The sequence below is a fragment of the Panulirus ornatus genome, chromosome 4 (assembly GCF_036320965.1).
Source record: "Panulirus ornatus isolate Po-2019 chromosome 4, ASM3632096v1, whole genome shotgun sequence".
NCBI classification, from domain to species: Eukaryota; Metazoa; Arthropoda; class Malacostraca; order Decapoda; family Palinuridae; genus Panulirus; species Panulirus ornatus.
The window spans coordinates 62,880,785-62,907,961 of NC_092227.1; the positions used below are offsets into that span (position 1 = coordinate 62,880,785).

At 39.8% G+C, this 27,177-nt stretch overlaps 1 protein-coding gene across 2 annotated transcripts in view; it reads left to right on the forward strand.

The window, feature by feature from the left end:
• Positions 1 to 2,891: 2,891 nt before the first annotated feature.
• The window catches only part of Kap-alpha1 (karyopherin alpha1), an 88,841-nt gene continuing 64,555 nt past the window's right edge, over positions 2,892 to 27,177 (forward strand). The window contains exons 1-2 of one of the 2 annotated variants that reach the window (XM_071695621.1): positions 2,892 to 3,006; positions 19,019 to 19,216. In XM_071695621.1, coding sequence (XP_071551722.1) covers positions 19,019 to 19,216 — 198 coding nt within the window. In that variant the 5' untranslated portion in view covers positions 2,892 to 3,006. Of the gene's footprint in view, positions 3,007 to 3,081; positions 3,238 to 19,018; positions 19,217 to 27,177 lie in introns of those variants that run through there. The other variant, XM_071695615.1, reaches the window with a different exon arrangement.

A 27,177-nucleotide genomic window follows, 5' to 3' on the forward strand; every position in this document is an offset into this window, starting at 1 on the left:
TAACGGATCTCTAAATGAGAGACTCCAACTTCCCTGGAATAATCCAAAAGCCCAATAGTTTCCTGGGCCTAGAAAATACCAGAAATTTAGGAATATATGGATATTGTGCTATCTTTAAAAAAAAATATGTAATGTTACGTGTATATTGCATATGGTTTCACTGTATTTTTTTCTTTGGATTTATCGGATCAGTTTATCATTTAGGAGATGAATGGATGCAGTTGTACTTTTGAGGATGTCATTGAAATATCAAGAATGTTTTGCCAATTCGAGATGTAGCATCACTGATCGATCACTCGTCATGCTTACATGATATGTAGGTCGGTTGACTAAATAATCTGATATAAGGGTCGCAACATCAGAGACTCGGTGCAAACTGAAGGCTACCAAGATGATTTCAAACTTGCGAAAACATTGACTTCGTTCAAGTGCTTCATACTGCTATAACCGCACTGACTTTCGGAGGTTAGATATACTGCTGACTTACATTTAATTGATGACTAGGATGCCTCAACAGGATCCTTTGATCGGCCTCCATAACAACCAAACGCTGTAGTCATATAGCTTGACCGATGTCCTCCAGTTTGCAAAGCTTTGCATTTCTTTGCCTTAATCTGTTCTTTCCAAATCTTATCTTTAATAAGATTGATTGAGAAATGAAGAAAGCTCGTAGAAAAGGCGGAAGATACTGTTTGTTAGGTCACATACACAATGTTTGCATCACTAAATTGAGAACATGGACAAAGCATCAAGTGTGAATGTGACTAGGGTTTCTCTCATCAACGCTTGTTCGTTAGATACTCAGCTATTCAACTGAGAGAGTATCCAGCGCAATGCTCCAGCTTCAGCTCCACGTGATGGTGATTTACCCAGTAATATATCCACCGCTCGGCCACCAACGGCATATCTGAAAGCTGAAGGTGTTGCGTCCATTTGTGCAAACAACATATCAGCTTTTTCGACCTCCTTGAAAATGTCCTCTTGGATCATGTCTTTGTTGCTTTAGTATTTCCCCGTAAAGACGGATGCGGATCCTCTGATGGTCTATGTCCGGTTGCCCAACTGCTCAGTTCGCCCTTGGTTGGGGGTGAGGCCAGACCAAGAAACATGTACACGATAGCTGGTGTGAGTGGTGAAGTCAGCACCGGATCTGTTCATGATAACTGCTGTGGCTGACGAGGACCGCCAGATCTGAGAATGATTCGACGATCATCTGGTGAGACCAGACACCAGACTCTGATCCACTTTTTGTATGTCATTATATATTATCTGCTTTTACGTATGTTTCGTTTTTATGTCTGAGGTTATATTTAGATATTTTGCATATAAATCTCATAATTGTTATTCTTATTTTCATTCGTCTCCTCCTCCTTCTTCTTCTTCTTATCATTATTATTATTATTATTATTATTGGGCCATTCTTTCGTGTTTCCTTGCGCTACCTCGCTAACGCGGGAGACAGCGACAAAGTAAAATAAAAAAAATAATTAATCATGATTATTACCATATCATTATCATCATTATCATTATCGTTATTGTTATCATTATCATTATTATTATTATTATTATTAGTAGTAGTAGTAGTAGTAGTAGTAGTAGCAGTACTGTTGTTTGTATAGATGTATAGGCTTGTATTGCATAAACACAATAAGCTTTGTTGCAACAAGAATGAATACTTTCAAGATATTCATTCAGCTACAGTAAGTTTCAATACACCCTGAATCGCAAAAGGAAAAAAAAAGTGGTCTTGTCAATATAAGAAATGCATTTAGGAACCTACAGAAACAATTCTAGTTCAGTCCAGTTCAGTTGTACTTGGGTAAGTCTGGCTTTTGTAACGGCAAATCCTATGATTTTTGATGTATTAAAGTTATTGTACTCTTCTGCTATGTATGGTTAATCTTACGTAGTTTCTATTGTTCTCATCGTCTTTTATCTGCCTTCTCTCTGGAATTTTCCGAATTTATAAGTTAGTTCTTTCATAGCTCCTACGTTTGGGTTTCTAAACAAGAGTTGTCTGATTACCTACTTTGTTCTTTACATGGTTGTTATAATTCTGTTTCCCTTCTTTCCTCTTGATATTCCTCCTGTGATCCCCATAAATTACATCTATCACCACAAGAGAATCTTTTACTATTATTCAATGGCATACTATTTGTTCTACATTTATCCATACAGGTGATGACCCATTATCTTATAATTTTTCTTCTTTTGTCTTCCTTCCATTTCCCATAAATTTCTAAGCTTTTGTCAGTCTGCCAAGTCTTCACTGCATTTTTTCTGTATTTCAGTGTTTGACTTTTTATCTTCATTTCTGTCATTTTGTGAAGCTTGCTTAATTTTTCTTTTTCTTTCCTGGAGGTTACTTATATGTCGCTTTTAGCCATTAATCTTTTCTTCCCGCTCTCATTTCCCGTCCCATTCTTTTCAGTAGAGAGATCCCATTCTAATTCATTATATAATGTCAATATGTCATGTGTCCTGTAAGTCTAGATCCCATAGCTCGAGGCAGCTATTTTCTATTTCATATTTCCCGGTCTGTATGTTTCGTCGTCTGCATAAGGGAAAGCATTATAAGGAAAATGATAACAATGCTGATGAAATTGGGGAATAGCATTCAAGATAAAATGTGTACATTCCAATAGCTCAATTATTTATACTGAATGCCTTATGTAGGGATGTGGTATGTTGAAGAATTCTAAGAACTGGTAAGGTGTTTTAAAATACAATTTCTACACGAATCTCGTTGCAGTTTGCGTATAATATAAGAGTAAAAACTCTTCTAAGTATTATTTGTTGTATGTTCTATTGTAGGCAATATAGAAAATCCTTAGAAGAATACATTAAATTCTTAGTTTTTTGTAAAAAGTATATGAATTATTATTGGAACAATAGACTCCAAAATCTTAGTGAGACAACTCCACAGGATATCTGGGGTTGATAGACAAAAACAAATCTTATTTTACATTAATTAAGTTTAGTTTCTCCCCACACGGATATAAAAAGGTAAATAGTTAGTAGAAGAAGAATCTACAAAGTAGAATCACGAGTCATTTAGTGCGTAAACAGTAAGCCTTTGTGGGTCTGAGGACAAACAAATGGCCGGCCTTGACTGTAATGTGTTTCATCAGGCAAGGCAGATGTCATTCACTGTGTACATTGTCCCAGCTCACCTTCCAGTATCATTCTCATATTAACAAGAATTGTTCCCATCGAAATAAGATAAGCATTAGCAATGTAAATATTTCTAAGTTGCTTCCTGAATTTCTTTGTGGTAACGTTAGATGGGTGGGTGTTGCTGACATAACTCTGACAAGAGACTTTGTCATGTCAGCCCCTCTCATTTATTATTTTCGATGTGGAGTTGGTACTGTGTTACTATATAATAATGGCACAGTAACAATTTAAGGGAAAGCTCCAGTTTAAGGGAACAATATAAGTAACATGGATTTGGAATTAACGCCTAGTAATGGACTCCCCATGTACTGTACATGTGATTTAGACCGGGAGATCTTGATTTCGAGCATTGTATGTTTTCGTATTGTAGTTATATTGGGATGGCAGTGATGGTCTTGGGCAGTGTGGGGTAAAAGTAAGTAGATTACTTCCAGAAATTGGCAAAGCTTGTGTAAACTTTTAGCAACCCAGATTTACCTTATTTTCAATGTCATTTGAGAAATGCATGAATGTTTTTAGTTTTTGCATTCAGGTGTTGGTAGGATTGTATCCTGAATGCACTTACACCCTTTAACCACTTGCAATTAGTATGGCTGAACGAAGGATGACAACAAATGTCTTAAGCATACTTTGAATATGATGATGAAAAGGAAGGTAAACCTTGGCCATGTGGTGAAATTAGCTGAGGTTTTCAAAGATTTTGATATTTGTACCCAATGTTTCACTTTTCCCAGAACATCAAGGCCCTCCTCTTGTCACATTTATTGCTTGTAGGGAAAAAATAGTGCTTCAAATCATTCTCCTCCAGTCTGAATAACTTCAACAGTGTGTCATGAGCACAGTGATATACATTTCATCCAGATCCATATTGGTAAGTTATTTTTGTGGTGCTTTAAACTGGAACTTTATCCCACTTTAGTCCCATTAAAAGATTGCTTTGGACTACAGATGATTTTCATTTTGCATCGGCAATGTATTGTTTACAGATGAAAATAGATTTGATGGTGTGATGGAAGGATTTCTTGTGCTTCAGTGATAATTAAGATGACAGTAGGGAGAGCTATAGAAATGTGGGAAAATATGGGGTTATATATTGTAAAAGATGGTGAAACTTATGACCATCAACAGAGGTTTTAAAAATCTCACCTCATATATAGTCAGCCTTGATTTTTATGAACTTTCTTTGAAGCTGTTAAAGTATGTGGGTATTAGTGGCATTTGTTGTATTCAATCATATGGTGAAGAATGTTTGATGAAAGTGGTTGCCTTTGGTGAAATGAGATGGGCACAGATCAGTCAATCAGTTTGTCAACTCAACAAATTACTATATCTTTGAGAAATAGGTAGATTGCTTATTTAGCTATGCATCAAAACCAGCTTTGGACATTGAATGAGTTTGTGTTTCAATCTTAGTCTGCTAAATTATTTTTACATGTTTCAATATTTGGACATACCATGAGAGTGGGGACTTAGGAGTAGTTGGACATTTTATACATTAGAGGCCTGATGGTTTGGTATGCTGATTGGAGATATTGGTGAAAGAAATGTTTAAAATTGATGATTATGGCCAGTGAGAACATTTTCATGGCTTTGGGACAGGGCTGATAAAACTCCCAGGAGATGCCACTTGGTGGATGGTTTGGTGGTTTATGTGTTTGGCGCTGTATTGGAACAAGTTTTGGGAAACAGCTACTTATGGTTTAGGAGGTTTTCGTTCCTTTATTTTATAGAATGACATTATTTAGGTGACATAAGTATATCGGGTTGATTAAAGTAAAAGTAGGTGATACACTTATAAAAAATATTATTAGAACCTATGAAAATTTCACTAACCCTCCCTAGAAATTGAGGTTTATCTCAATTTTCAATATTTTGTATAGTATATAGTAGTCATGCCCAGGAAACTGCATCATCAATGAGTTGTGGGATGAATTCAGACAAATGACATCACCATCCCCAATAGGACACATATAATGTTAGTATATTTGTGTATTTGTCTTGGTTCTGATATTTTACAAATGTATTACCTACTTTTACATTGTTCATGCTCATAATTTCCTTGATAGTCCAAACCAGAGCTGCCAACCATTATATCTTTGTCGTATATATTACTTTTTAAGAGATGAATACAGCAGTATGATTTTTCTTAGTATAGCGCATTTTTTAAAATTCTTTTTGTATGTTCATGTATTGTGAATGTAATGTATGGGAAGTTCACAGGATTGCACTATTCAATATATAGTGTACGTTCTCATCACGCACGCAAGTATTAATGCAGTGTACAATACAAAATAACTTGGACATCGGTCAATTTCCAACCTTATCATGGAAATAACGCACAAATTGTTGCATGGTTGGTCTAACTGTCCACCCATATCTTTAGCTTGTGTAACTAGGCTAGACTTACTCCTAGGCCAGGCCTTCCTAAAGCTTCAAAAAGTCTTGCAAAATTATCATATATAGAAGTGGATAAAAAATTACTAGTTTCTTCCACGATATAACAAAAAGCTCTCTAGCCAGGACTGAATATGTCTGGACAAACAAGCATTAGAAGATCTGTTGACTTGGTTTGAGGACCAAAAATGAAACCCTACTGACAAGAAAATTTGTTGGTTTTAAAGTGAACAATTGTGAACTATCTACATGTAGATAAACGAATGAGGATAACATTTTCAGCAGTGGACATCACAATTTCCTTTACTGAAAGTGCATTCCATGTTGTGTGTGGTTGTAGGTTTCGTTTTGGAAAATTCCCTTTTTTTTTTCAACTCTTCCATATTTTTGCCTGAGGATTGGCAGAATGCATTCATAAAGCCATTGTACATAGGCAAAGGGGATAAAGGTGAGTGTTCAAATTACAGAGGTATAAGTTTGTTGAGTGTTCCTGGAAAATTATATGGGAGGGTATTGATTGAGAGGGTCAAGGCATTGATTGGGGAAGAGCAGTGTGGTTTCAGAAGTGGTAGAGGATGTGTGGATTAGGTGTTTGCTTTGAAGAATGTATTTGAAAAATACTTAGAAAAAAATATGGATTTGTATTTATAGATCAGGAGAAGGCATATGATAGAGTTGATAGTGATGCTTTATGGAGGTATTAAGAGTATATGGTGTGGGAGGCATGTTGCTAGAAGCAGTGAAAAGTTTTTATTGAGGTTGTAAGGCATGTGTATGAGTAGGAAGAGAGGAAAGTGATGGGTTTCCAGTGAATGTTGGTTTGCGGCAGGGTTATGTGATGTCTCTGTGGTTGTTTAATATGTTTATGGATGCAGTTGTTAGGAAGGTGAATGCAAGAGTTTTGGAGAGGGGCAAATATGCAGTCTGTTGTGGATGACAGGGCTTGGGAATTGTGTCAGTTGTTGTTCACAGATGATACAGTGCTGGTGACTGATTTGGGTGAGAAACTGCAGAAGTTGGTGACTGAGTGTAGTAAAGTGTGTGAAGGAAGAAAGCTGAGAGTAAATTTGAATAAGAGCAAGGTTATTAGGTTCAGTAGGGTTAGTTGGGAGTTATGTTTGAAAGGAGAAAAACTGGGGAAGTGAAGTGTTTTAGATATCTGGGTGTGGACTTGGCAGTGGATGGAACCATGGAAGGAGAAGTGAGTCACAGGGTGGGGGAGGGGGTGAAGGTTCTGGGAGCATTGAAGAATGTGTGGAAGGCGAGAATGTTATCTCAGAGAGCAAAAATATGTATGTTTGAAGGAATAGAGGCTCCAATAATATTATATGGTTGCGAGGTTTGGGCTGTAGATAGGGTTGTGTGGAGGAGTGTGGATGTGTTGGAAATGAAAATGTTTGAGGACAATATGTGGCGTGAGGAGGTTTGATCGAGTAAGTAATGAAAGAGTACGAGAGATGTGTGGTAATAATAAGAGTGTGGTTGAGAGAGCAGAAGAGGGTGTATTGAAATGGTTTGGTCACATGGAGAGAATGAGTGAGGAAAGATTGACAAAGAGGATATATGTGTCAGAGGTGAAGGGAAGGGGGAGACCAAATTGGAGATGGAAGGATGGAGTGAAAAAGATTTGAGCAATCAGGGTCTGAACATACAGGAGGGTGAGAGGCGTGCAAGGAATAGAGTGAATTGGAATGATGTGGTATACTGGGGTCGACATGCTGCTGTCAGTAGATTGAACCAGGGCATGTGAAGTGTCATGGGTAATCCATGGAAAGTTTTGTGGTGCCTAGATGTAGAAAGGGAGCTGTGGTTTTGATGCATTACACATGACAGCTGGACACTGAATGTGAACGAATGTGGCCTTTGTTGTCTTTTCCCAGCACTACCTTGTGCTGCACAGGGGGAGGGGGTGCCATTTCGTGTGTGGCGGGGTGGCGATGGGAATGGTTGAGGGCAGTAAGTATGAATATGTACATTTGTATATATGTATACGTCTGTATGTATATGAATGTATACGTTGAAATATATAGGTATGTATATGTGCGTATGTAGGTGTGTATGTATATGCATGTGTATGTGGGTGGGTTGGGCCATTCTTTCGTCTGTTTCCTTGTGCTACCTTGCTAATGTGGGAGACAGCGACAAAGTTTGATAAATAAATAAATAGATATTTTTTGTCATCCGTCCTTTTTTTATTTGGTAAGGTTGGCAGATCTGCCTAACCATTTTCACCGTAAGTAATGTTGTTCATTAAGATATCAAGGTAATTATCTAAACAGACTTTAGAAAACACCTGAAAACCATTTCCCAAAGCAAATGTGAAACTAAACTAGAAAATTACAGTGGGTTTTGTTTGAGAAATCTACCTTTTTATTTAGGTTTTTAGCCCTAGTTTCTGTGAAATATATATTAAGGTATTGACGATACCCTGAAAAATTGTAAAATATTTTTTTTTTTTTCCGCTGTCTCCCGCGTTTGCGAGGTAGCGCAAGGAAACAGATGAAAGAAATGGCCCAACCCACCCCCATACACATGTATATACACACGTCCACACACGCAAACATACATACCCACACAGCTTTCCATGGTTTACCCCAGACGCTTCACATGCCCTGATTCAATCCACTGACAGCACGTCAACCCCGGTATACCACATCGATCCAATTCACTCTATTCCTTGCCCTCCTTTCACCCTCCTGCATGTTCAGGCCCCGATCACACAAAATCTTTTTTCATTCCATCTTTCCACCTCCAATTTGGTCTCCCACTTCTCCTCGTTCCCTCCACCTCCGACACATATATCCTCTTGGTCAATCTTTCCTCACTCATTCTCTCCATGTGCCCAAACCATTTCAAAACACCCTCTTCAGCTCTCTCACCCACGCTCTTTTTATTTCCACACATCTCTCTTACCCTTACGTTACTTACTCGATCAAACCACCTCACACCACACATTGTCCTCAGACATCTCATTTCCAGCACATCCATCCTCCTGTGCACGACTCTATCCATAGCCCACGCCTCGCAACCATACAACATTGTTGGAACCACCATTCCTTCAAACATACCCATTTTTGCTTTCCGAGATAATGTTCTCGACTTCCACACATTCTTCAAGGCTCCCAGGATTTTTGCCTCCTCCCCCACCCTATGATCCACTTCCGCTTCCATGGTTCCATCCGCTGCCAGATCCACTCCCAGATATCTAAAACACTTTACTTCCTCCAATTTTTCTCCATTCAAACTTACCTCCCAATTGACTTGACCCTCAACCCTACTGTACCTAATAACCTTGCTCTTATTCACATTTACTCTTCACTTTCTTCTTTCACACACTTTACCAAACTCAGTCACCAGCTTCTGCAGTTTCTCACATGAATCAGCCACCAGCGCTGTATCATCAGCGAACACCAGCTGACTCACTTCCCAAGCTCTCTCATCCACAACAGACTTCATACTTGCCCCTCTTTCCAAAACTCTTGCATTCACCTCCCTAACAACCCCATCCATAAACAAATTAAACAACCATGGAGACATATATATAAATATATAAGCCAATTGGGAGGCTAGCCTGAACGGAGAAAAACTGGAGGAAGTAAAGTGTTTTAGATATCTGGGAGTGGATCTGGCAGCGTATGGAACCATGGAAGCGGAAGTGAATTATTACTTACTCGATCAAACCATCTCACACCACATATTTTCCTCAAACATCTCATTTCCAGCACATCCACCCTCCTCTGCACAACTCTATCCATAGCCCACGCCTCGCAACCATACAACATTGTTGGAACCACTATTCCTTCAAACATACCCATTTTTGGTTTCTGAGATAATGTTCTCGACTTCCACACATTCTTCAAGGCTCCCAGAATTTTTGCCCCCTCCCCCACCCTGTGATTCACTTCCGCTTCCATGGTTCCATCCGCAGCCAAATCCACTCTTCACTACCTCTTCTCTGTTTACCAAACCATTCTCCTTGACCCTCTCACTTCGCACACCACCTTAACCAAAACATCCTATATCTGCCACTGTATCATCAAACACATTCAACAAACCTTCAAAATACTCTGTCTCCTTCTCGCTTCACTGCTACTTGTTATTACGTCCACATTAGTCCCCATCACCAATTTTCCCATTTGTTCTCTTTGTCTTACACACTTTATTTACCTCCTTCCAAAACATCTGTTTATTCTCCCTAAAATTTAACAATACTCTCACCCCAACTCTCATTTGCCCTGTTTTTCACCTCTTGCACCTTTTTCTTGACCTCCTACCTTTTTCTTTTATATATCTCCCAGTCATTTGCACTATTTCCCTGCAAAAATTGTCCAAATGCCTCTCACTTCTCTTTCACTAACAATCATACTTCTTTGTCCCACCACTCGCTAACCTTTCTAATCTGCCCACTCATGCCCCAGGCATCATTTGCACAAGCCATCACTGTTTTCCTAAATACATCCCATTCCTTCCCCACTCCCCTTACATCATTTGCTCTCACCTTTTTCCATTTTGCACTGAATCTCTCTTGGTAATTCCTCACACAAGTCTCCTTTCCAAGCTCACTTACTCTCACCCCTCTCTTCACCCCAACATTCTCTCTTTTTTTCTGAAAACCTCTACAAATCTTCACTTTCTCCACAAGATAGTGAACAGACTTCCCCCCAGTGGCCCCTCTCAGCACATTAACATCCAAAATTTTCTGTTTCACACACCTGTCAATCAACATGTAATCCAATAAAGCTCTCTGGCCATCTCTCCTACTTACATATGTATACTTATGTATATCTCTAATTGACAGGCACGTGAAAGGGAGATTTTGGATGTTAATGTGCTGAGAGGTGCAACTGGAGGGATGTCAGATCATTATCTTGTGGAGCCTAAGGTGAAGATTTGTATGGGTTTTCAGAAAAGAAGAGTGAATGTTGGGGTGAAGAGGGTGGTGAGAGTAAGTGAGCTTGGGAAGGAGACTTGTGTGAGGAAGTACCAGGAGAGACTGAGTACAGAATGGAAAAAGGTGAGAACAATGGAAGTAAGGGGAGTGGGGGAGGAATGGGATGTATTTAGGGAATCAGTGATGGATTGCGCAAAAGATGCTTGTGGCATGAGAAGAGTGGGAGGTGGGTTGATTAGAAAGGGTAGTGAGTGGTGGGATGAAGAAGTAAGATTATTAGTGAAAGAGAAGAGAGAGGCATTTGGACGATATTTGCAGGGAAAAAATGCAATTGAGTGGGAGATGTATAAAAGAAAGAGACAGAAGGTCAAGAGAAAGGTGCAAGAGGTGAAAAAAAGGGCAAATGAGAGTTGGGGTGAGAGAGTATCATTAAATTTTAGGGAGAATAAAAAGATGTTTTGGAAGGAGGTAAATAAAGTGCGTAAGACAAGGGAGCAAATGGGAACTTCAGTGAAGGGCGCAAATGGGGAGGTGATAACAAGTAGTGGTGATGTGAGAAGGAGATGGAGTGAGTATTTTGAAGGTTTGTTGAATGTGATTGATGATAGAGTGGCAGATATAGGGTGTTTTGGTCAAGGTGGTGTGCAAAGTGAGAGGGTTAGGGAAAATTATTTGGTAAGCAGGGAAGAGGTAGTGAAAGCTTTGTGTAAGATGAAAGCTGGCAAGGCAGCAGGTTTGGATGGTATTGCAGTGGAATTTATTAAAAAAGGGGGTGACTGTATTATTGACTGGTTGGTAAGGTTATTTAATGTATGTATGACTCATGGTGAGGTGCCTGAGGATTGGCGGAATGCGTGCATAGTGCCATTGTACAAAGGCAAAGGGGATAAGAGTGAGTGCTCAAATTTCAGAGATATAAGTTTGTTGAGTATTCCTGGTAAATTATATGGAAGGGTATTGATGAGAGGGTGAAGGCATGTACAGAGCATCAGATTGGGGAAGAGCAGTGTGGTTTCAGAAGTGGTAGAGGATGTGTGGATCAGGTGTTTGCTTTGAAGAATGTATGTGAGAAATACTTAGAAAAGCAAATGGATTTGTATGTAGCATTTATGGATCTGGAGAAGGCATATGATAGAGTTGATAGAGATGCTTTGTGGAAGGTATTAAGAATATATGGTGTGGGAAGCAAGTTGTTAGAAGCAGTGAAAAGTTTTTATCGAGGATGTAAGGCATGTGTACGTGTAGGAAGAGAGGAAAGTGATTGGTTCTCAGTGAATGTAGGTTTGCGGCAGGGGTGTGTGATGTCTCCATGGTTGTTTAATTTGTTTATGGATGGGGTTGTTAGGGAGGTGAATGCAAGAGTTTTGGAAAGAGGGGCAAGTATGAAGTCTGTTGGGGATGAGAGAGCTTGGGAAGTGAGTCAGTTGTTGTTCGCTGATGATACAGTGCTGGTGGCTGATTCATGTGAGAAACTGCAGAAGCTGATGACTGAGTTTGGTAAAGTGTGTGAAAGAAGAAAGTTAAGAGTAAATGTGAATAAGAGCAAGGTTATTAGGTACAGTAGGGTTGAGGGTCAAGTCAATTGGGAGGTAAGTTTGAATGGAGAAAAACTGGAGGAAGTAAAGTGTTTTAGATATCTGGGAGTGGATCTGACAGCGGATGGAACCATGGAAGCGGAAGTGGATCATAGGGTGGGGGAGGGGGCGAAAATCCTGGGAGCCTTGAAGAATGTGTGGAAGTCGAGAACATTATCTCGGAAAGCAAAAGCGGGTATGTTTGAAGGAATAGTGGTTCCAACAATGTTGTATGGTTGCGAGGTGTGGGCTATGGATAGAGTTGTGCGCAGGAGGGTGAATGTGCTGGAAATGAGATGTTTGAGGACAATGTGTGAGGTGGTTTGATCGAGTAAGTAACGTAAGGGTAAGAGAGATGTGTGGAAATAAAAAGAGCATGGTTGAGAGAGCAGAAGAGGGTGTTTTGAAATGGTTTGGGCACATGTAGAGAATGAGTGAGGAAAGATTGACCAAGAGGATATTTGTGTTGGAGGTGGAGGGAACGAGAAGTGGGAGACCAAATTGGAGGTGGAAAGATGGAGTGAAAAAGATTTTGTGTGATCGGGGCCTGAACATGCAGGAGGGTGAAAGGAGGGCAAGGAATAGAATTGGATCGATGTGGTCTACCGGGGTTGACATGCTGTCAGTGGATTGAATCAGGGCATGTGAAGTGTCTGGGGTAAACCATGGAAAGCTGTGTAGGTATGTATATTTGCGTGTGTGGACGTGTATGTATATACATGTGTATGGGGGTGGGTTGGGCCATTTCTTTCGTCTGTTTCCTTGCGCTGCCTTGCAAACGCGGGAGACAGCGACAAAGCAAAAAAAAAAAAAAATCTTTTTGAACCAGATATTCCCAGTAACTAGTCCTTTTTCAGCACACAAATCTACAAGCTCTTCACCATTTCCATTTACAACACTGAACACCCCATTTACACCAATTATACCCTCAGCTGCCACATTATTCACCTTGCATTCAAGTCACCCATAACTTTAATTTGGTCTAACACATCAAAGGTGCTAACACACTCACTCAACTGTTCCCAAAACACTTGTCTCTCATGATCTTTCTTCTCATGACCAGGTGCATAGGCACCATTGATAACCCATCTCTCTCCATCCACTTTCAGTTTTACCCATATCAATCTAGAGTTTACTTTCTTACACTCTATCACACACTCCCACAACTCCTGCTTCAGGAGTAGTGCTACTCCTTCCTTTGCTCTTGTCCTCTCACCAACCCCTGATTTTACTCCTAAGACATTCCGAAACCACTCTTCCCCTTTATCTTTAAGCTTTGTTTCACTCAGAGCCAAAACGTCCAGGTTCTTTTCTTCAAACATACTACCTATCTCTCCTTCTTTCTCATCTTGGTTTCTTCCACACACATTTAGACACCCCAATGTGAGCCTTATTATACTTTGTCGCTGTCTTCCGCGTTAGCAAGGTAGCATAAGGAAACAGACGAAAGAATGTCCCAACCCAACCACATACACATGTATATACATAAACACTCACACACGCACATATATATACCTACACATTTCACCGAATACATACATATGTATACACAGACATATACATATATGCACATGTACATATTCATACATGCTGCCTTCATCCATTTCCACTGCCACCCTGCCACAAATGAAATGGCACCCCCTACACCCACGTGTGCATGAGGTAGCACTAGGAAAAGACAACAAAGGCCACATTTGTTTACACTCAGTCTCTATCTGTCATGTATAATGCGCTGAAACCAAAGCCCCCTTTCCACATCCAGGCCCCACAAAACTTTCCATGGTTTACCCCAGACACTTCACATGCTTTGGTTCAGTCCATTGACAGCATGTCGACCCCGGTATGCCACATCATTCCAGTTCACTCTATTCCTTACATGCCTTTCACCCTCCTCTATGTTCAGGCCCCGATCTCTCAAAATCTTTTTCACTCCATCCTTCCACCTCCAATTTGGTCTCCCACTTCTTGTTCCCTTCATCTCTGACATGTATATCCTCTCTGTCAATCTTTCCTCTCTCATTCTCTGCATATGACCAGATCATTTCAATATACCCTCTTCTGCTCTTCTCTTGAATGTCTTTGATGATAGAATGGCAGATATAGGGTGTTTTGGTCGGGGTGGTGTGCAAAGTGAGTGGGGTAAGGGAGAATGATTTGGTAAACAGAGAAGAGGTAGTGAAAGCTTTGCAAAACTTGCTGATTTTGGATTGCATTGCAGTAGTATTTATTAAAAAAAGGGGGTGACTGTGTTGCTGATTGGTTGGTAAGGATTTTCAATGTACATAAGGATCATGGTGAAGTGCTTGAGGATTGGTGGAATACATGCAAAGTGCCATTGAACAAAGACAAAGGGGGTAAAGGTGAATGTTCAAATTACAGAGGTATAAGTTTGTTGAGTATTCCTGGAAAATTGTATGGGAGGGTATTGATTGAGAGGGTAAAGACATGTACAGAGCATTAGATTTGGGAAGAGCGGTGTTGTTTCAGAAGTGGTTGAGGATGTGTGGATCAGGTGTTTGTTTGAAGAATGTATGTGAGTTATACTTAGAAAACCAAATGAATTTGTATGTAGCATTTATGGATCTGGAGAAGGCATGTGATAGGTTTGACAGAAATATTGTGTGGGAGGAAAGTTGCTAGAAACAGTCAAAATTTTTTAGCAAGGATGTAAGGCATGTGTACGAGTAGGAAGAGAGGAAAGTGATTGGTTCCCAGTGAACATCTGTTTGCGGGAGGGGTGTGTGATGTCTCCATGGTTGTTTGATTTGCTTCTGAATGGTGTGGTTAGGGAGGTGAATGCAAGAGTTTTGGAGAGAGGGGCAAGAATGCAGTCTGTTGTTGATGAGATGACTAGGGAAGTGAGTCAGTTGTTGTTCGCTGATGATACAATGCTGGTTTGTGATTCAGGTGAGAAACTGCAGAGGTTGTTGACTGAGTTTGGTGAAGCGTGTGAAAGAAGAAAGCTCAGAGTAAAAGTGAATAAGAGCATGGTTATTAGGTTCAGTAGGATTGAGAGACAAGTTAGTTGGGAGGAAAGTTTGAATGGAGAAAAACTGGAAGAAGTGAAGTGTTTTAGATATCTGGGAGTGGACTTAGCAGCAGATGGAACCATGGAAACGGAAGTGAGTCACTGGGTGGGGAGGGGGTGAAGGTTCTGGGAGCCTTGAAGAACGTGTGTGAGGCAAAAACGTCATCTCAGAGAGCAAAAATGGTTGTGTTTTAAGGAATAGTGGTTCCAACAATGTTATATGGTTGCGAGGCATGGGCTATAGATAGGGTTGTGCAGAGGAGGGTGGATGTGTTGGAAATGAGATGTTTGAGGACAATATGTCGTGTGAGGTGGTTTGATTGAGTAAATAATGAAAGGGTAAGAGAGATGTGTGGTAATGAAAAGAGTGTAGTTGATAGATCAGAAGAGGGTGTGTTGAAATGGTTTGGACATTTGGAGAGAATGAGTGAGGAAAGATTGACAAAGAGGATATATGTGTCGGACGTGGAGGAATCAAGGAGAAGCAAGAGACCAAATTGGAGGTGGAAGGATAGAGTGAAAAAGACTTTGAGCGATTGGGGCCTGAACATAGAGGAGAGTGAAAGGCATGCAAGGGATAGAGTGAATTGGAATGATGTGGTATACCGGGGTCGACGTGCTGTCTGTGGATTGAACCAGGACATGTGAAGCATCTGGGTAAACTGTTAAAAGTTTTGTGGGGCCTGGATTGAGCTGAGCCAGGGCATGTGAAGCAATTGGGCAAAATATTGGGTGGGGGGGATGATGAGCTGTCAATGAGCTGAGCTGGGGCATGTGAAGCAGTTGGGCGAAACGACAGAAAGGTCTGTGGGGCCATGTTGTGGATAGGGTGCTGTGGTTTTGGTGCATTACACATGATAGCTAGGGAATGGGTTTGAGAGCTAGAGAATGGGTGTGAGTAAATGAGGTCTTTTGCTCATTTGACCATAGCACTACCATGTTAGCTTGGGAAATGGTGAGCAATTATGAATGAAAGTAAAGAATTTTATTTATGTATTACAGTGCCTAACACTCATAACAGTCAGTGTGTATCACTGTTTAACCTTCTTGAAATCCTATGGCAAGGTTGGTAAGTTGTGCACACTGTTATATCACTTTTTAGGTTGTTCAGAATTGTTGAGACAGATGTGCAAAGATCTTTACAGCCTATATTGTCATTGTAAAGGATCTTCACAACTGGGAATGATGAAAATGACAGAACCCATATTTTTGCTGTTTAGATGGGAGAGGTATATAATATTACTTGCTAAATCTTAACTTACTCTCTATTATAGTTCCCTATTGACATGTCAAGCATGGAAGACACTATAAAATATTACCTCTGAAATCAAAAGGTGCAATAAGTATAATAAGAGAGACACCTTGAACTTCCAAGACTGTTCAGCATCTTGCTTGCAGCCATGAGAAACAGTATAGGGTGTATACTTAAGAAATTTAAGAAGGCTCTGTATAAATATTTCAGAATGTATTGGACCAGCTAGGTGGACTGTGGACTATGACCTTCATAATGTGGTCAATCTACAACCTTCTAATGCATCAGCTTGGGATTAGTCTAAATTGTGGGGGTAGAAGACTTATAAAGACTCCATAATGTGAGGTAAACTCTACTTAAGGGGATGCACTGATGTGCTAGAGAAGATCTTAAGGTGAGGAAAACTTTATGAGAGTCAGAGGGCTAAGAAAAAGGGAAAGGCAAGAGGCCATGGAATTACCTATCTTTGAAGAAAGGAAAAGAGGAAACATAAAACACAGATTTTTATTAGATTTGGGGAGTTTAATCAAGTATTTTGTTGAAATTCGAAATGGCAGGTTGATGAGAGGGCATGAGAAACTAATTAAAAAGCTTCTTACAAAATTGTGAATAATGCTTTAATGTGGTGTGGCTTTTGAAACATGGAACACTCTCAGATATGAAATCAGAAATGCAGATGGTTAAAGTTCAAAATATTGTATGATTTAAAGGTATGATTAAGACGTTGGGCCTCACAAATGGAGAGGTCCATTTGACCGCTTTAAAAATGTGCAATTAAACTCTTTCAAAGCACAAGAAAGTATATGTTGCAGCCAGTATTCATTATGTGTCAAGAGTGAAAAGTGCTCTTTGGAGAGCATTAAAAGAGATGACAGTAAGACACATGATAAGTAAGAGATGTGATAGCAAGTAAGGGAATGTTAGTCTTTCAAGTTTGAGTAAAAGGAGAAAAAAGTTAATTTGTCAAGAGGAGAGACACATATAGTATCATCAAAACTGGGAAATGAGAGATAAAGAGGGAGACATCATTATAGTATTAGTCAAAGGCTACAAAGATGTATCATTTGAAGAAGAATAGTATGTATGAGTACCTATGGCAAGATATTGCTTTTACGCATGGTGTGTGCACATCACTAAGCGCAGGAAAGTTTAGCTGTAAGAAGAACAAGTTTTGTGGGTTTCATGTTTTCAAGTATTATATGTGAGATGGAGAATATATATGTGTGTGTGTACTCAGTGACAGCAAGCAACATGTGGTTGGGGCAGAAAGAATTGACAGCATCTAGGGCTGTGGAAGGGATCTGTACATTCACTGTAGTGCTAGCTTATTGCACCATTACTCCCTCCTACGCATAAGTTGTGGTACATCCCTGGTGTCATTGGCATCCTATTACTTACAGGTTACCACACTTCCTTTGAATGAAAGACCACTTCAAAGTTATCATATATGCAATGATTTCAGGTGGAGCTGAAAGTGAATTGCAGGAATGCAAGTTTTTCCAGGTCAGATATTCTAGGTTCCGTACATGATTAGTCTCAGAATAGGTGCGGTGTAACTGCAGATTGGAAGAAGTATGGGATATATGATGCCAATTTTTAGAAATGATATTCCATGGAAAAACAAAAAGGAAAATGCTGTCATTCTTTTCATTGCTATTGATGTCACAAATGGCATTTAAAGGGGTTAATCAGAAGAGGGGATGTTGTGAGTGAAAAGACTTCATAAGATTGAGTTCAGTTGAATCAATGTGGTGCGGCAATGTAGCTTGAAGGATTAGAGGTAAAAATGATATCCAGAGTGTTGGGAAGATGGTTGTGATGGTCCAGAAAATGAATAGGGTGATTGACAGTTTACTTCAGAGGATTTGGAATGTATAATGAAGGGTATTAACCCCTTCCCATAAATGTAGAATATCTTTAGCCAGTCCCTGTTGTGTGCATTAAAGGCCTCTGAATAGAGGACTTAATCTGAGGATGAGAATTTTGAAAGTTGAAGAATGTTAGAAAGCTTTTAGATTTAGGAAAGCATAAGGGAAAATGAAAAAAAAAAGATGCAGGTGTGATATACCTCTTCAGCCAGATGACATCAAGGTTTGAATGTTCATGTTCCATGAGGAGTACAACAGATGTTTTAATGTTGGAATCAACACAGACTTCTTTGAAGTGCGATTGAAGTCTTAGGATATCAGGTAAGGTACTTGCTAAATGATGGTCATAAGAAGAAAGCATGTGTCAGTGAAATTGATGGAAAAAGCTAGGTAATTAAAGGTCTTAAGACATTAGGAAAGGTATGAGCCAAATGATGTTCATTAGAAGAGAGCATATGGTAGTACCATGAATGGAAGAAAGTCAGATTTATTAGAAAAGGGCTTTTAGTTCTGTTTCCTGAGACCCCTCCTTATCAGCAGCTGGGAGATGGAACTTGAATGATTCTTTGCTTATCCTAATTCCCAGATCTGTTGAGTAGATGTGTGTTAGTCTGTTCAGCGATGTAAGGTGGTTCTGGGTGCCATCAAGAATTTAAAGACTAATAATTTTGCTCTTCTTCAGATGGTGTTAATTGTAAAGTTGTATAATTTTTCATGCATGTGTTTTAATTTGGCAAAAGAAAATGTTCTATTTGGCAAAAACTATGTTTTTTTTGTTTTTTTTTCCCAAGCTGATATAGAAAACATGTTAAGTATTAAGTTGTGCATTGGCAGATGTCGGGGCCGTCACAGCACAAATATCGTTATAAGAACCAGGGGTTAGATTCAGCAGAAATGCGGAGACGACGGGAAGAAGAGGGTGTGCAGCTTAGGAAACAGAAGCGAGAGCAACAGTTGGCTAAACGACGGAATGTGAATGACCTTACTGCAGGCTTAGGAGAAGATGAAACAGTTGAAACAACCATGAATCAGGTAAGATAATGTTTTTTAAACTTATGTGTTCTTCCTGCGAATTATGAGAAGACATTAATGCCAACTTTGCAGCACTTATGGTGATATATCAATGATATTACTATATGTTGTTAGCAAGGATAATAGCAATAAGAATTGTTACTATAATTGTTGTATATATCAGTTAAAGCTTATAAACTGAAGAGGGACTTAATTTCTTTTATGCATTATTATGTTTTAAAGAACCAATAAGATTAATTTTTTGTATTCTTAGTTATTTGAATTATTGTTGAAATATTTGCATCATTATTTTACTTTTAGTTAATTATTTCAGTAATATCATATGTAAAGCCATTTAAGAGTTTTGACTGAAAGGAAGGTTATGATTTAAGTGGCTCTTACATTTGAGTGTATATTGTCACGTAACCTCCAACTGCCAATCCCTCTCAAATAGCAACAAACTACTTACTGTTATGACACATGCAGAGCATGTGTTATATCACTGATTCATTAACAAAACGACTAAGATGGTGGATCTTCTTAATACTCTTTGCCTTTCCTATTACTAGTCAAAGTTTCCTTTTTTACAATATTCATTCCAGATTAGGAAATTGTGAGCAGTAGGTTGTTGACATCAGCCACCCTGGATGATACTGCTAGCATTTCCTGACTCAGGAATGTTAAAGTAGTGCCTGGAACCATCTTACACCCTCCATGTTAGGATTGCTGATCTTTATTTTTTTAATCAAAATGGGACTACTGAGCTAGTCATGCCATCTTATCCTTACAAGTGCCTTGCACCTACTTAAATCTCTCATTTTCTTCACATTAGTTCCTTTGTGAGCTTCTGTCTGTACAGTCAGTTTGAATTGTAAGCATCATAAAGTCCAACGGACCTATAGCCCCTCGTCCTTGGCATCATGGTGTGCTAAGAATCTCTTTTTTTCCTGTCTAACTCTACTGCCAATGAGGGGGAGGGCTCAGACAGTAGTAGTGCTGGCTCCTGCGGCAACTGTTCTCTATCTAATACGCCTGCCTCTTTTTCTTTTCCCGAAACCAACCTCTTGATCTCTTTAGTAACTTCTCTTCTGTTGACCACCATGGGATTTGCTTTTCTTCAAGACCAAATTGTCTAATGGGTTGTCACTAGCCCTTATCTTGTATCCAATTAAAATCCCCAAACATGATTCCATTTCAGAAGTGTTGACTGTGCTTATTCCAGCAGCAACACACCTATGGCATGCCATAAGGACTGTAAGTTCCCAAACACTGATGTTATCTGGCTCAAAATTTGTTTCCCAGCTTGTACTTTGTTCCTTTGTTATGCCTACTATTCTGTTTTCTTTGACCATCTAAACTTGGGCCAATGGGCTATGTCATTCTCTTGCCCAGGATCCTCTACCTAGGGGATTTCAGTGATTACCATAGTGAATGGTTGAATTCGTTCCATATGGATGATAGGGGATTGACAACTCATCTAATATTCTGGGTCTGTTTATCACCTCTAATCCTTCATGCTGCAGCCACATAATTTTGCCCCTAGTTGGTTCATCCAACGTCTTTGTCATAAATGTTTCTATGTTAGAGGCTCCTCCTCCTCCAGTGGAGCCTTCTTAATGTAAGTATTTTCATCTCAGCAAAGTTGATTGGAGTAACCTATAGAAAAAGTGTATGACTTTCATTTAGTGAATTACTATTTCCTTTGTGGTATTTGTCTCTGCCAATCACATAGCAGAGGTTAATGTTGGGGGAATGGAAGTATTTATCTCCCCTTCTTCAAAGATGACCTCTTCCATCCATGGTTCAGTTTTACACATTCTAAGGCCATTGAGGCATGTTGGGCTTGGAAAAAACTCCCTCCTCCAGTTCCCATTCACTGTTACAACTGCCTCTAATCACTGCACGTACATTATCCATGAGGCAAAGCATTCCTTTATTCTAAGGAAGTGTGATAACCTCTCTTCTTCATCCACAGTTAGGTCTTCCTGATCTCAAGCTAAGGGCACTTCTTGACACTTATGTTGTTCAACCTTTCCTTCACTATTCTGGTCTGATGGTACAATACCTGTCTCTGCTATAGACAAAGCAACTCTCTTTGGTTCTCATTTCTCCAATAACTCTGCCTGTGATGGCTCTAATGTTCCCTCACCCACTGATGCTCCTTTTACTAATCTTATGCCCCTCTTTTTGAACTGTCTGAAAGGTACTTTTCTCTCTAAACACAAGCATTGCTTATGGACCTGATGGCATCCATCCCTGTGTACTGAAAGAATGGGTCTCAAAACTAGCACCTGTGCTTGGTCATTTGAATAATATTTTTTAAGACCAGAAATTTTTCTTCCATTTGGAAACATTCATTGGCACATACCATCCCAAAGAAGGGTGATTGTTCTAATTAGTCCAGCTATCATCCTGTTGCTTTGACATATACCATTTCCAGGTCTTTGACTCCCTCCTCAATTCTCATATCCTCAGACATCTTGAATCTCACAGTTTTCTCAAATAATTAGAATGGCTTCCATAAGGCAAGATCCACTTAGTAATGTCTGATCATCATCCTGAAAGACTTTGGAGAATCTTTTGTAGTTGCCCTTGATGTATTCAAAGCTTTTGACAGAGTGTGGCATTGAGGTCTCATCTGTAAGTGCTCCTCTCTAGGCTTCCCTGCCTCAACTTTGCTCCCATATATCTAGCTTCCTGCCTGGCTGACCTGTCCTTATGGTTATTAATGGATCAGTCTCTTTCCCTTTCTCCCTCAAGAGCAGTGTTCCTTAGGTTCTGTCCAGTCTTCTACACTTTTTCTACCTTTTATCTACAGTTTCATTACCATTGTTACATCAGAATTGTTTCAGCATTTGCCATTACCATATTTAGCACCTGTCCTTACCTAAGTTTCCAAGAACTGCCATTACTGGTGTGACCTAACCAAAAAACCACATATCAGTGGTACATTATTGTTTTAATAGTCGTAATTATCAGTGATGCTTTGTCATTGCTGTAGCAGTGTGCATCACTAGTTTTACATTATTGAAATATTGAATATCTTAACCAGTGTTAAATTCCTGCTTCACAACTCATCATTACCTTAACTTGACTGTTTGAACACTACATCACCCATGTTACATTATTCCTTTACTGCTTCTTGTTACCTTTGTTGTAATACAACTGTTTAAACTTCTTGCTTCACTGGTGTCACATAGTACTTCACTAACTTTTGATACCAGTGCTTTAATAATTGAACAGTATGCATCATTAGTATTACATTACTGCCTCACTGCTCACATTACAAGTGTTTTGATATGATTATTGGAACATTTAGCATCACTAGTGTTACATTACTGCCTGTCTGTTTATCATTACAAGTGTTTGAATATAACTGTTAGAACATCTAGCATCACCACTTCACTGATTCTCATTATCAGCATCATCTTATTGTTTGAATATCATGCACTACCATTGTTATATTGAACCTGGTGCATACTTGGTCTGATATAGACATGTGACATCTTATTTCAAGTATTTGACAAGTGATATTTAGCAAACTGCTGTCGAACACAAGAACACACCACAACTGACAATTAGATAGATGTGATGCAAGTGGAGGTTTAACCTGGATTTTGATGATAATGCCAAGGATGTCTGTTTCATGTAACTTGTGTTATCAGTCTGCATAGATACAATTGCAGAGAAAAGAGTTAGCTTGTTTCATACAGTACCTTCATTTGAACCCAGTGATTGCTTTTATCTCTGTACCCTAGTGATTTTGGGTTTTGATTTTTGAAATGGAGGCTCCCTTAAGATATGTTATGAAAGTGAAAAAATGATTGTAAATGTATAACTTCAGTTATGGAACATAGGCAGGGACATTAGGGAGACACATTAGGTAATAGTAGTTGGCAGGAACATGAGGTAGGAGCCTCTAAAAACTGTTGTAGAGTTACCTTCTGCCAGTAGCCAGTTAAGGGTGAGGTATTTAAAGACTCAGAAGCAACACAAGTTGAACAGTTATGTAGACTCTTTTGTCATAGCCACCATCTTGAGGGAGTTCCCAAAGGGGATGAGCATTAGAGATATAGGTAGAGAAATTGTTGTACTCAGATAATTTTCGGAAGCATGCTTCCTTATGTTCCAATAGAGAACATTGTTTTTATGTGATTTTTTTTTTTGTATATCATAGAAATGCACTTAGAAGCAAACTAGTAATTTTGTTATCATAGATATTCCCTGCGTGTCGTAGAAGGCGACTAAAAGGGGAGGGAGCGGGGGGCTGGAAATCCTCCCCTCTCGGTTTTTTTTTCAATTTTCCAAAAGAAGGAACAGAGAATTGGGCCAGGTGAGGGTATTCCCTCAGAGGCCCAGTCCTCTGTTCTTAATGCTACCTCGCAAATGCGGGAAATGGCGAATAGTTTGAAAGAAAAAGATCTACAGTTTACTTTCTTCCACAAATAGTCAGATGCACTCATACACTGATGACTCAGCAGTGCATTCCTCCATTTCCCTCAGTTCAGCTTCTTCTCTCACTTGATGTGCATCACGTTTTGTCATGTTCCTCTGTAAGCACAGACGTAGACAGTGGGTTGGACAAAATGTGGTTCGGTTTAATGCATCCAAGTTTCAGTTTTTGCCCCTTTTATATATCTATAAATCTATCTATCTATATATATCTTTGATGTCCATTCCCTCTGGAAAATTCCATCAATGGGGTGGCCACAGCAAAAGAGTCTTTACTTATCCCTGTTCTTGTATGACTTCCTCACATACATTGTTCCACACGTTTTTCCACCATTTCTGTCCCTCTAGTACTCTTCTACTCTATTTTCCATGTCATAGGTGGTCATCCTCTCACATTAACCCCTTTAATTGTACTATAATGCACTCTCCATGTAAACTCCCCATCTTGCATTTTTTCTACATGTCCAAACCACCTCAAAGTATTAAGTTTCACCCACTACCATTCCACAATTCTTTCCCTTTGCATTTCTTGCCATACTACATCTCTCATTTCTTTCTTCATTCCATTTAGTCATACTACGTGCTCCTCTGAAAGAAATATCTCTTTTCCCCAGCCTAGATTCATGACCCCCATGATTCATTCCATATCCATGTTTTGGCTACATAGGTCAGGGTAGGAAGGACTATGCTGTCCCATAATCCTTTTTTCATGTTTATATTTACACCTTTATCCTTCATTTTTCTGTTGAGGGACCAACTGACTCTTCTTCCCTCTATTGCTGTCTCCCTTCTCTCTCCTTCAGTATCACCAAACTTACCCAAGATAGCTCCTAAATACTTAAATTCTCTCACCTTGTGCAGTCTTTATCCCCCCATATTTACACTGGGGTCGACGTGCTGTCAGTGGATTGAACCAGGGCTTGTGAAGCATCTGGGGTAAACCATGGAAAGGTCTATGGGGCCTGGATGTGGAAAGGGAGCTGTGGTTGTGGTGCATTACACATGACAGCTATAGACTCAGTGTGAGTGAATGTGGCCTTTGTTGCCTTTTCCTGATGCTACCTCGGTGGAGGGGGTGAATGCTGTTTCATGTGTGGTGGGGTGGCGAAGGGAATGGATGAAGGCAGTAAGTATGATATGTACATGTGTATGTATGTATATGTCTGTGTATGTATATGTATGTATACGTTGAAATGTATATGTGCATGTATGGGTGTTTATGTACATGCATGTGGATGGGTTTGGCCATTCCTCGTCTGTTTCCTTGCACTACCTCGCTGACACGGGAGACGGCGATTAAGTATAATAGAAAAAATAAGTATCTATAATACAGTTTAATACACTTTCTCCTTTCACCATATAGGGTTTTGCAAAATCTGTACTTTCATACTGTTTCCTATTAGACACCATTACTCTACTACACTAATACTTATCATTGATGACACCTACACCCTTTGTCAACCTATCGTCACTCTCGACAAACAATGCAATATCATCCACAAATAAGCTTTTTCCAAGCCACCATACTGCACTGCCACACCCAATCTCTGCACCCCCTTTTTCAAATTGTGCTTTCGCCTCTCTTATCTCTCCATCCATATATGTGTTAAAGACCCACGATGACATCACACAGCCCTGCCCCTTTCGCTCAACTCTTCATCCACTCTTACACATGCAGTTGTTCTTCTACCCCGTATACCCTTAACACATCCCATAAAACATTCCTCTCAACTCTATCATACACTTTCTCCACATCCATAAAAGCTTCATGCAACCTCTTATCTTTTGCTAGATACTTTTCCGCAGTCATTATCTCCACAAAAATCTGATCCATATATCCTCTTCTTTTCCTAAAATCCTGTTGCTCCTTACTTTTTCTGAATTATCGCCCTGTCAATTACTGCTCTTGCATACACTTATCCTATTATGTATAACAGACCTATGCCAGTATAATTGCTACATACATCCTTAGCACACAATTATAGCATTCACTCAGGGTGGGGGTGGGGCGAATATTTTGGAAGCATTGAAAAATGTGTAAGGCAAAAATGGGTGTGTTTGAAAGAGTAGTGGTTCCAACAATGTCACATGGTTGCGAGGTGTGGGCTACAGATAGGGTTGTGCAGAGGAGGGTGGATATGTTGGAAACGAGATGTTTGAGGACAGTATGTGGTGTGAAGTGGTTTGATTAAGTAATGAAAGGGTAAGAGAGATGTGTGGTAATAATAAGAGTGTGGTTGAGAGAGCAGAAGAGGGTGTGTTGAAATGGTTTGGTCACATGGAGAGAAATGAGTGAGGAAAGATTGACAAAGAAAATATGCGCGTCAGAGGTGGATGGAACAAGAAGTGGTAGACCAAATTGGAGGTGGAAGAATGGAGTGAAAAAGATTTTGAGCGATCGGGGCCTGAACATGCAGGAGGGGGAAAGGCGTGCAAGGAATAGAGTGAATTGGAATGATTTGGTATACCAGGGTCGACGTGCTGTCAGTGGATTGAAGCAGGGCATTGTGTCTGGAGTAAACCATGGAAAGTTCTGTGGGGCCTGGATGTGGAAAGGGAGCTGTGGTTTTGGTGCATTATACATGACAGCTAGAGACTGATTGTGAACGAATGTGGCCTTTGTTGTCTTTTCCTAGCGCTACCTCGTGCACATGCAGAGGGAGGGGGTTGTCATTTCATGTGTGGCGGGGTGGCAGCGGGAATGAATAAGGGCAGACAGTATGAGTTATGTACATGTGTATATATGTATATATCTGTGTGTGTATATATATATATATATATATATATATATATATATATATATATATATTTTTTTTTTTTTTTTTTTTTTTATACTTTGTCGCTGTCTCCCGCGTTTGCGAGGTAGCGCAAGGAAACAGACGAAAGAAATGGCCCAACCCCCCCCCATACACATGTACATACACACGTCCACACATGCAAATATACATACCTACACAGCTTTCCATGGTTTACCCCAGACGCTTCACATGCCTTGATTCAATCCACTGACAGCACGTCAACCCCTGTATACCACATCACTCCAATTCACTCTACTCCTTGCCCTCCTTTCACCCTCCTGCATGTTCAGGCCCCGATCACACAAAATCTTTTTCACTCCATCTTTCCACCTCCAATTTGGTCTCCCTCTTCTCCTCGTTCCCTCCACCTCCGACACATATATCCTCTTGGTCAATCTTTCCTCACTCATTCTCTCCATGTGCCCAAACCATTTCAAAACACCCTCTTCTGCTCTCTCAACCACGCTCTTTTTATTTCCACACATTTCTCTTACCCTTACGTTACTTACTTGATCCAACCACCTCACACCACACATTGTCCTCAAACATCTAATTTCCAGCACATCCATCCTCCTGCGCACAACTCTATCCATAGCCCACGCCTCGCAACCATACAACATTGTTGGAACCACTATTCCTTCAAACATACCCATTTTTGCTTTCCGAGATAATGTTCTCGACTTCCACACATTCTTCAAGGCTCCCAGAATTTTCGCCCCCTCCCCCACCCTA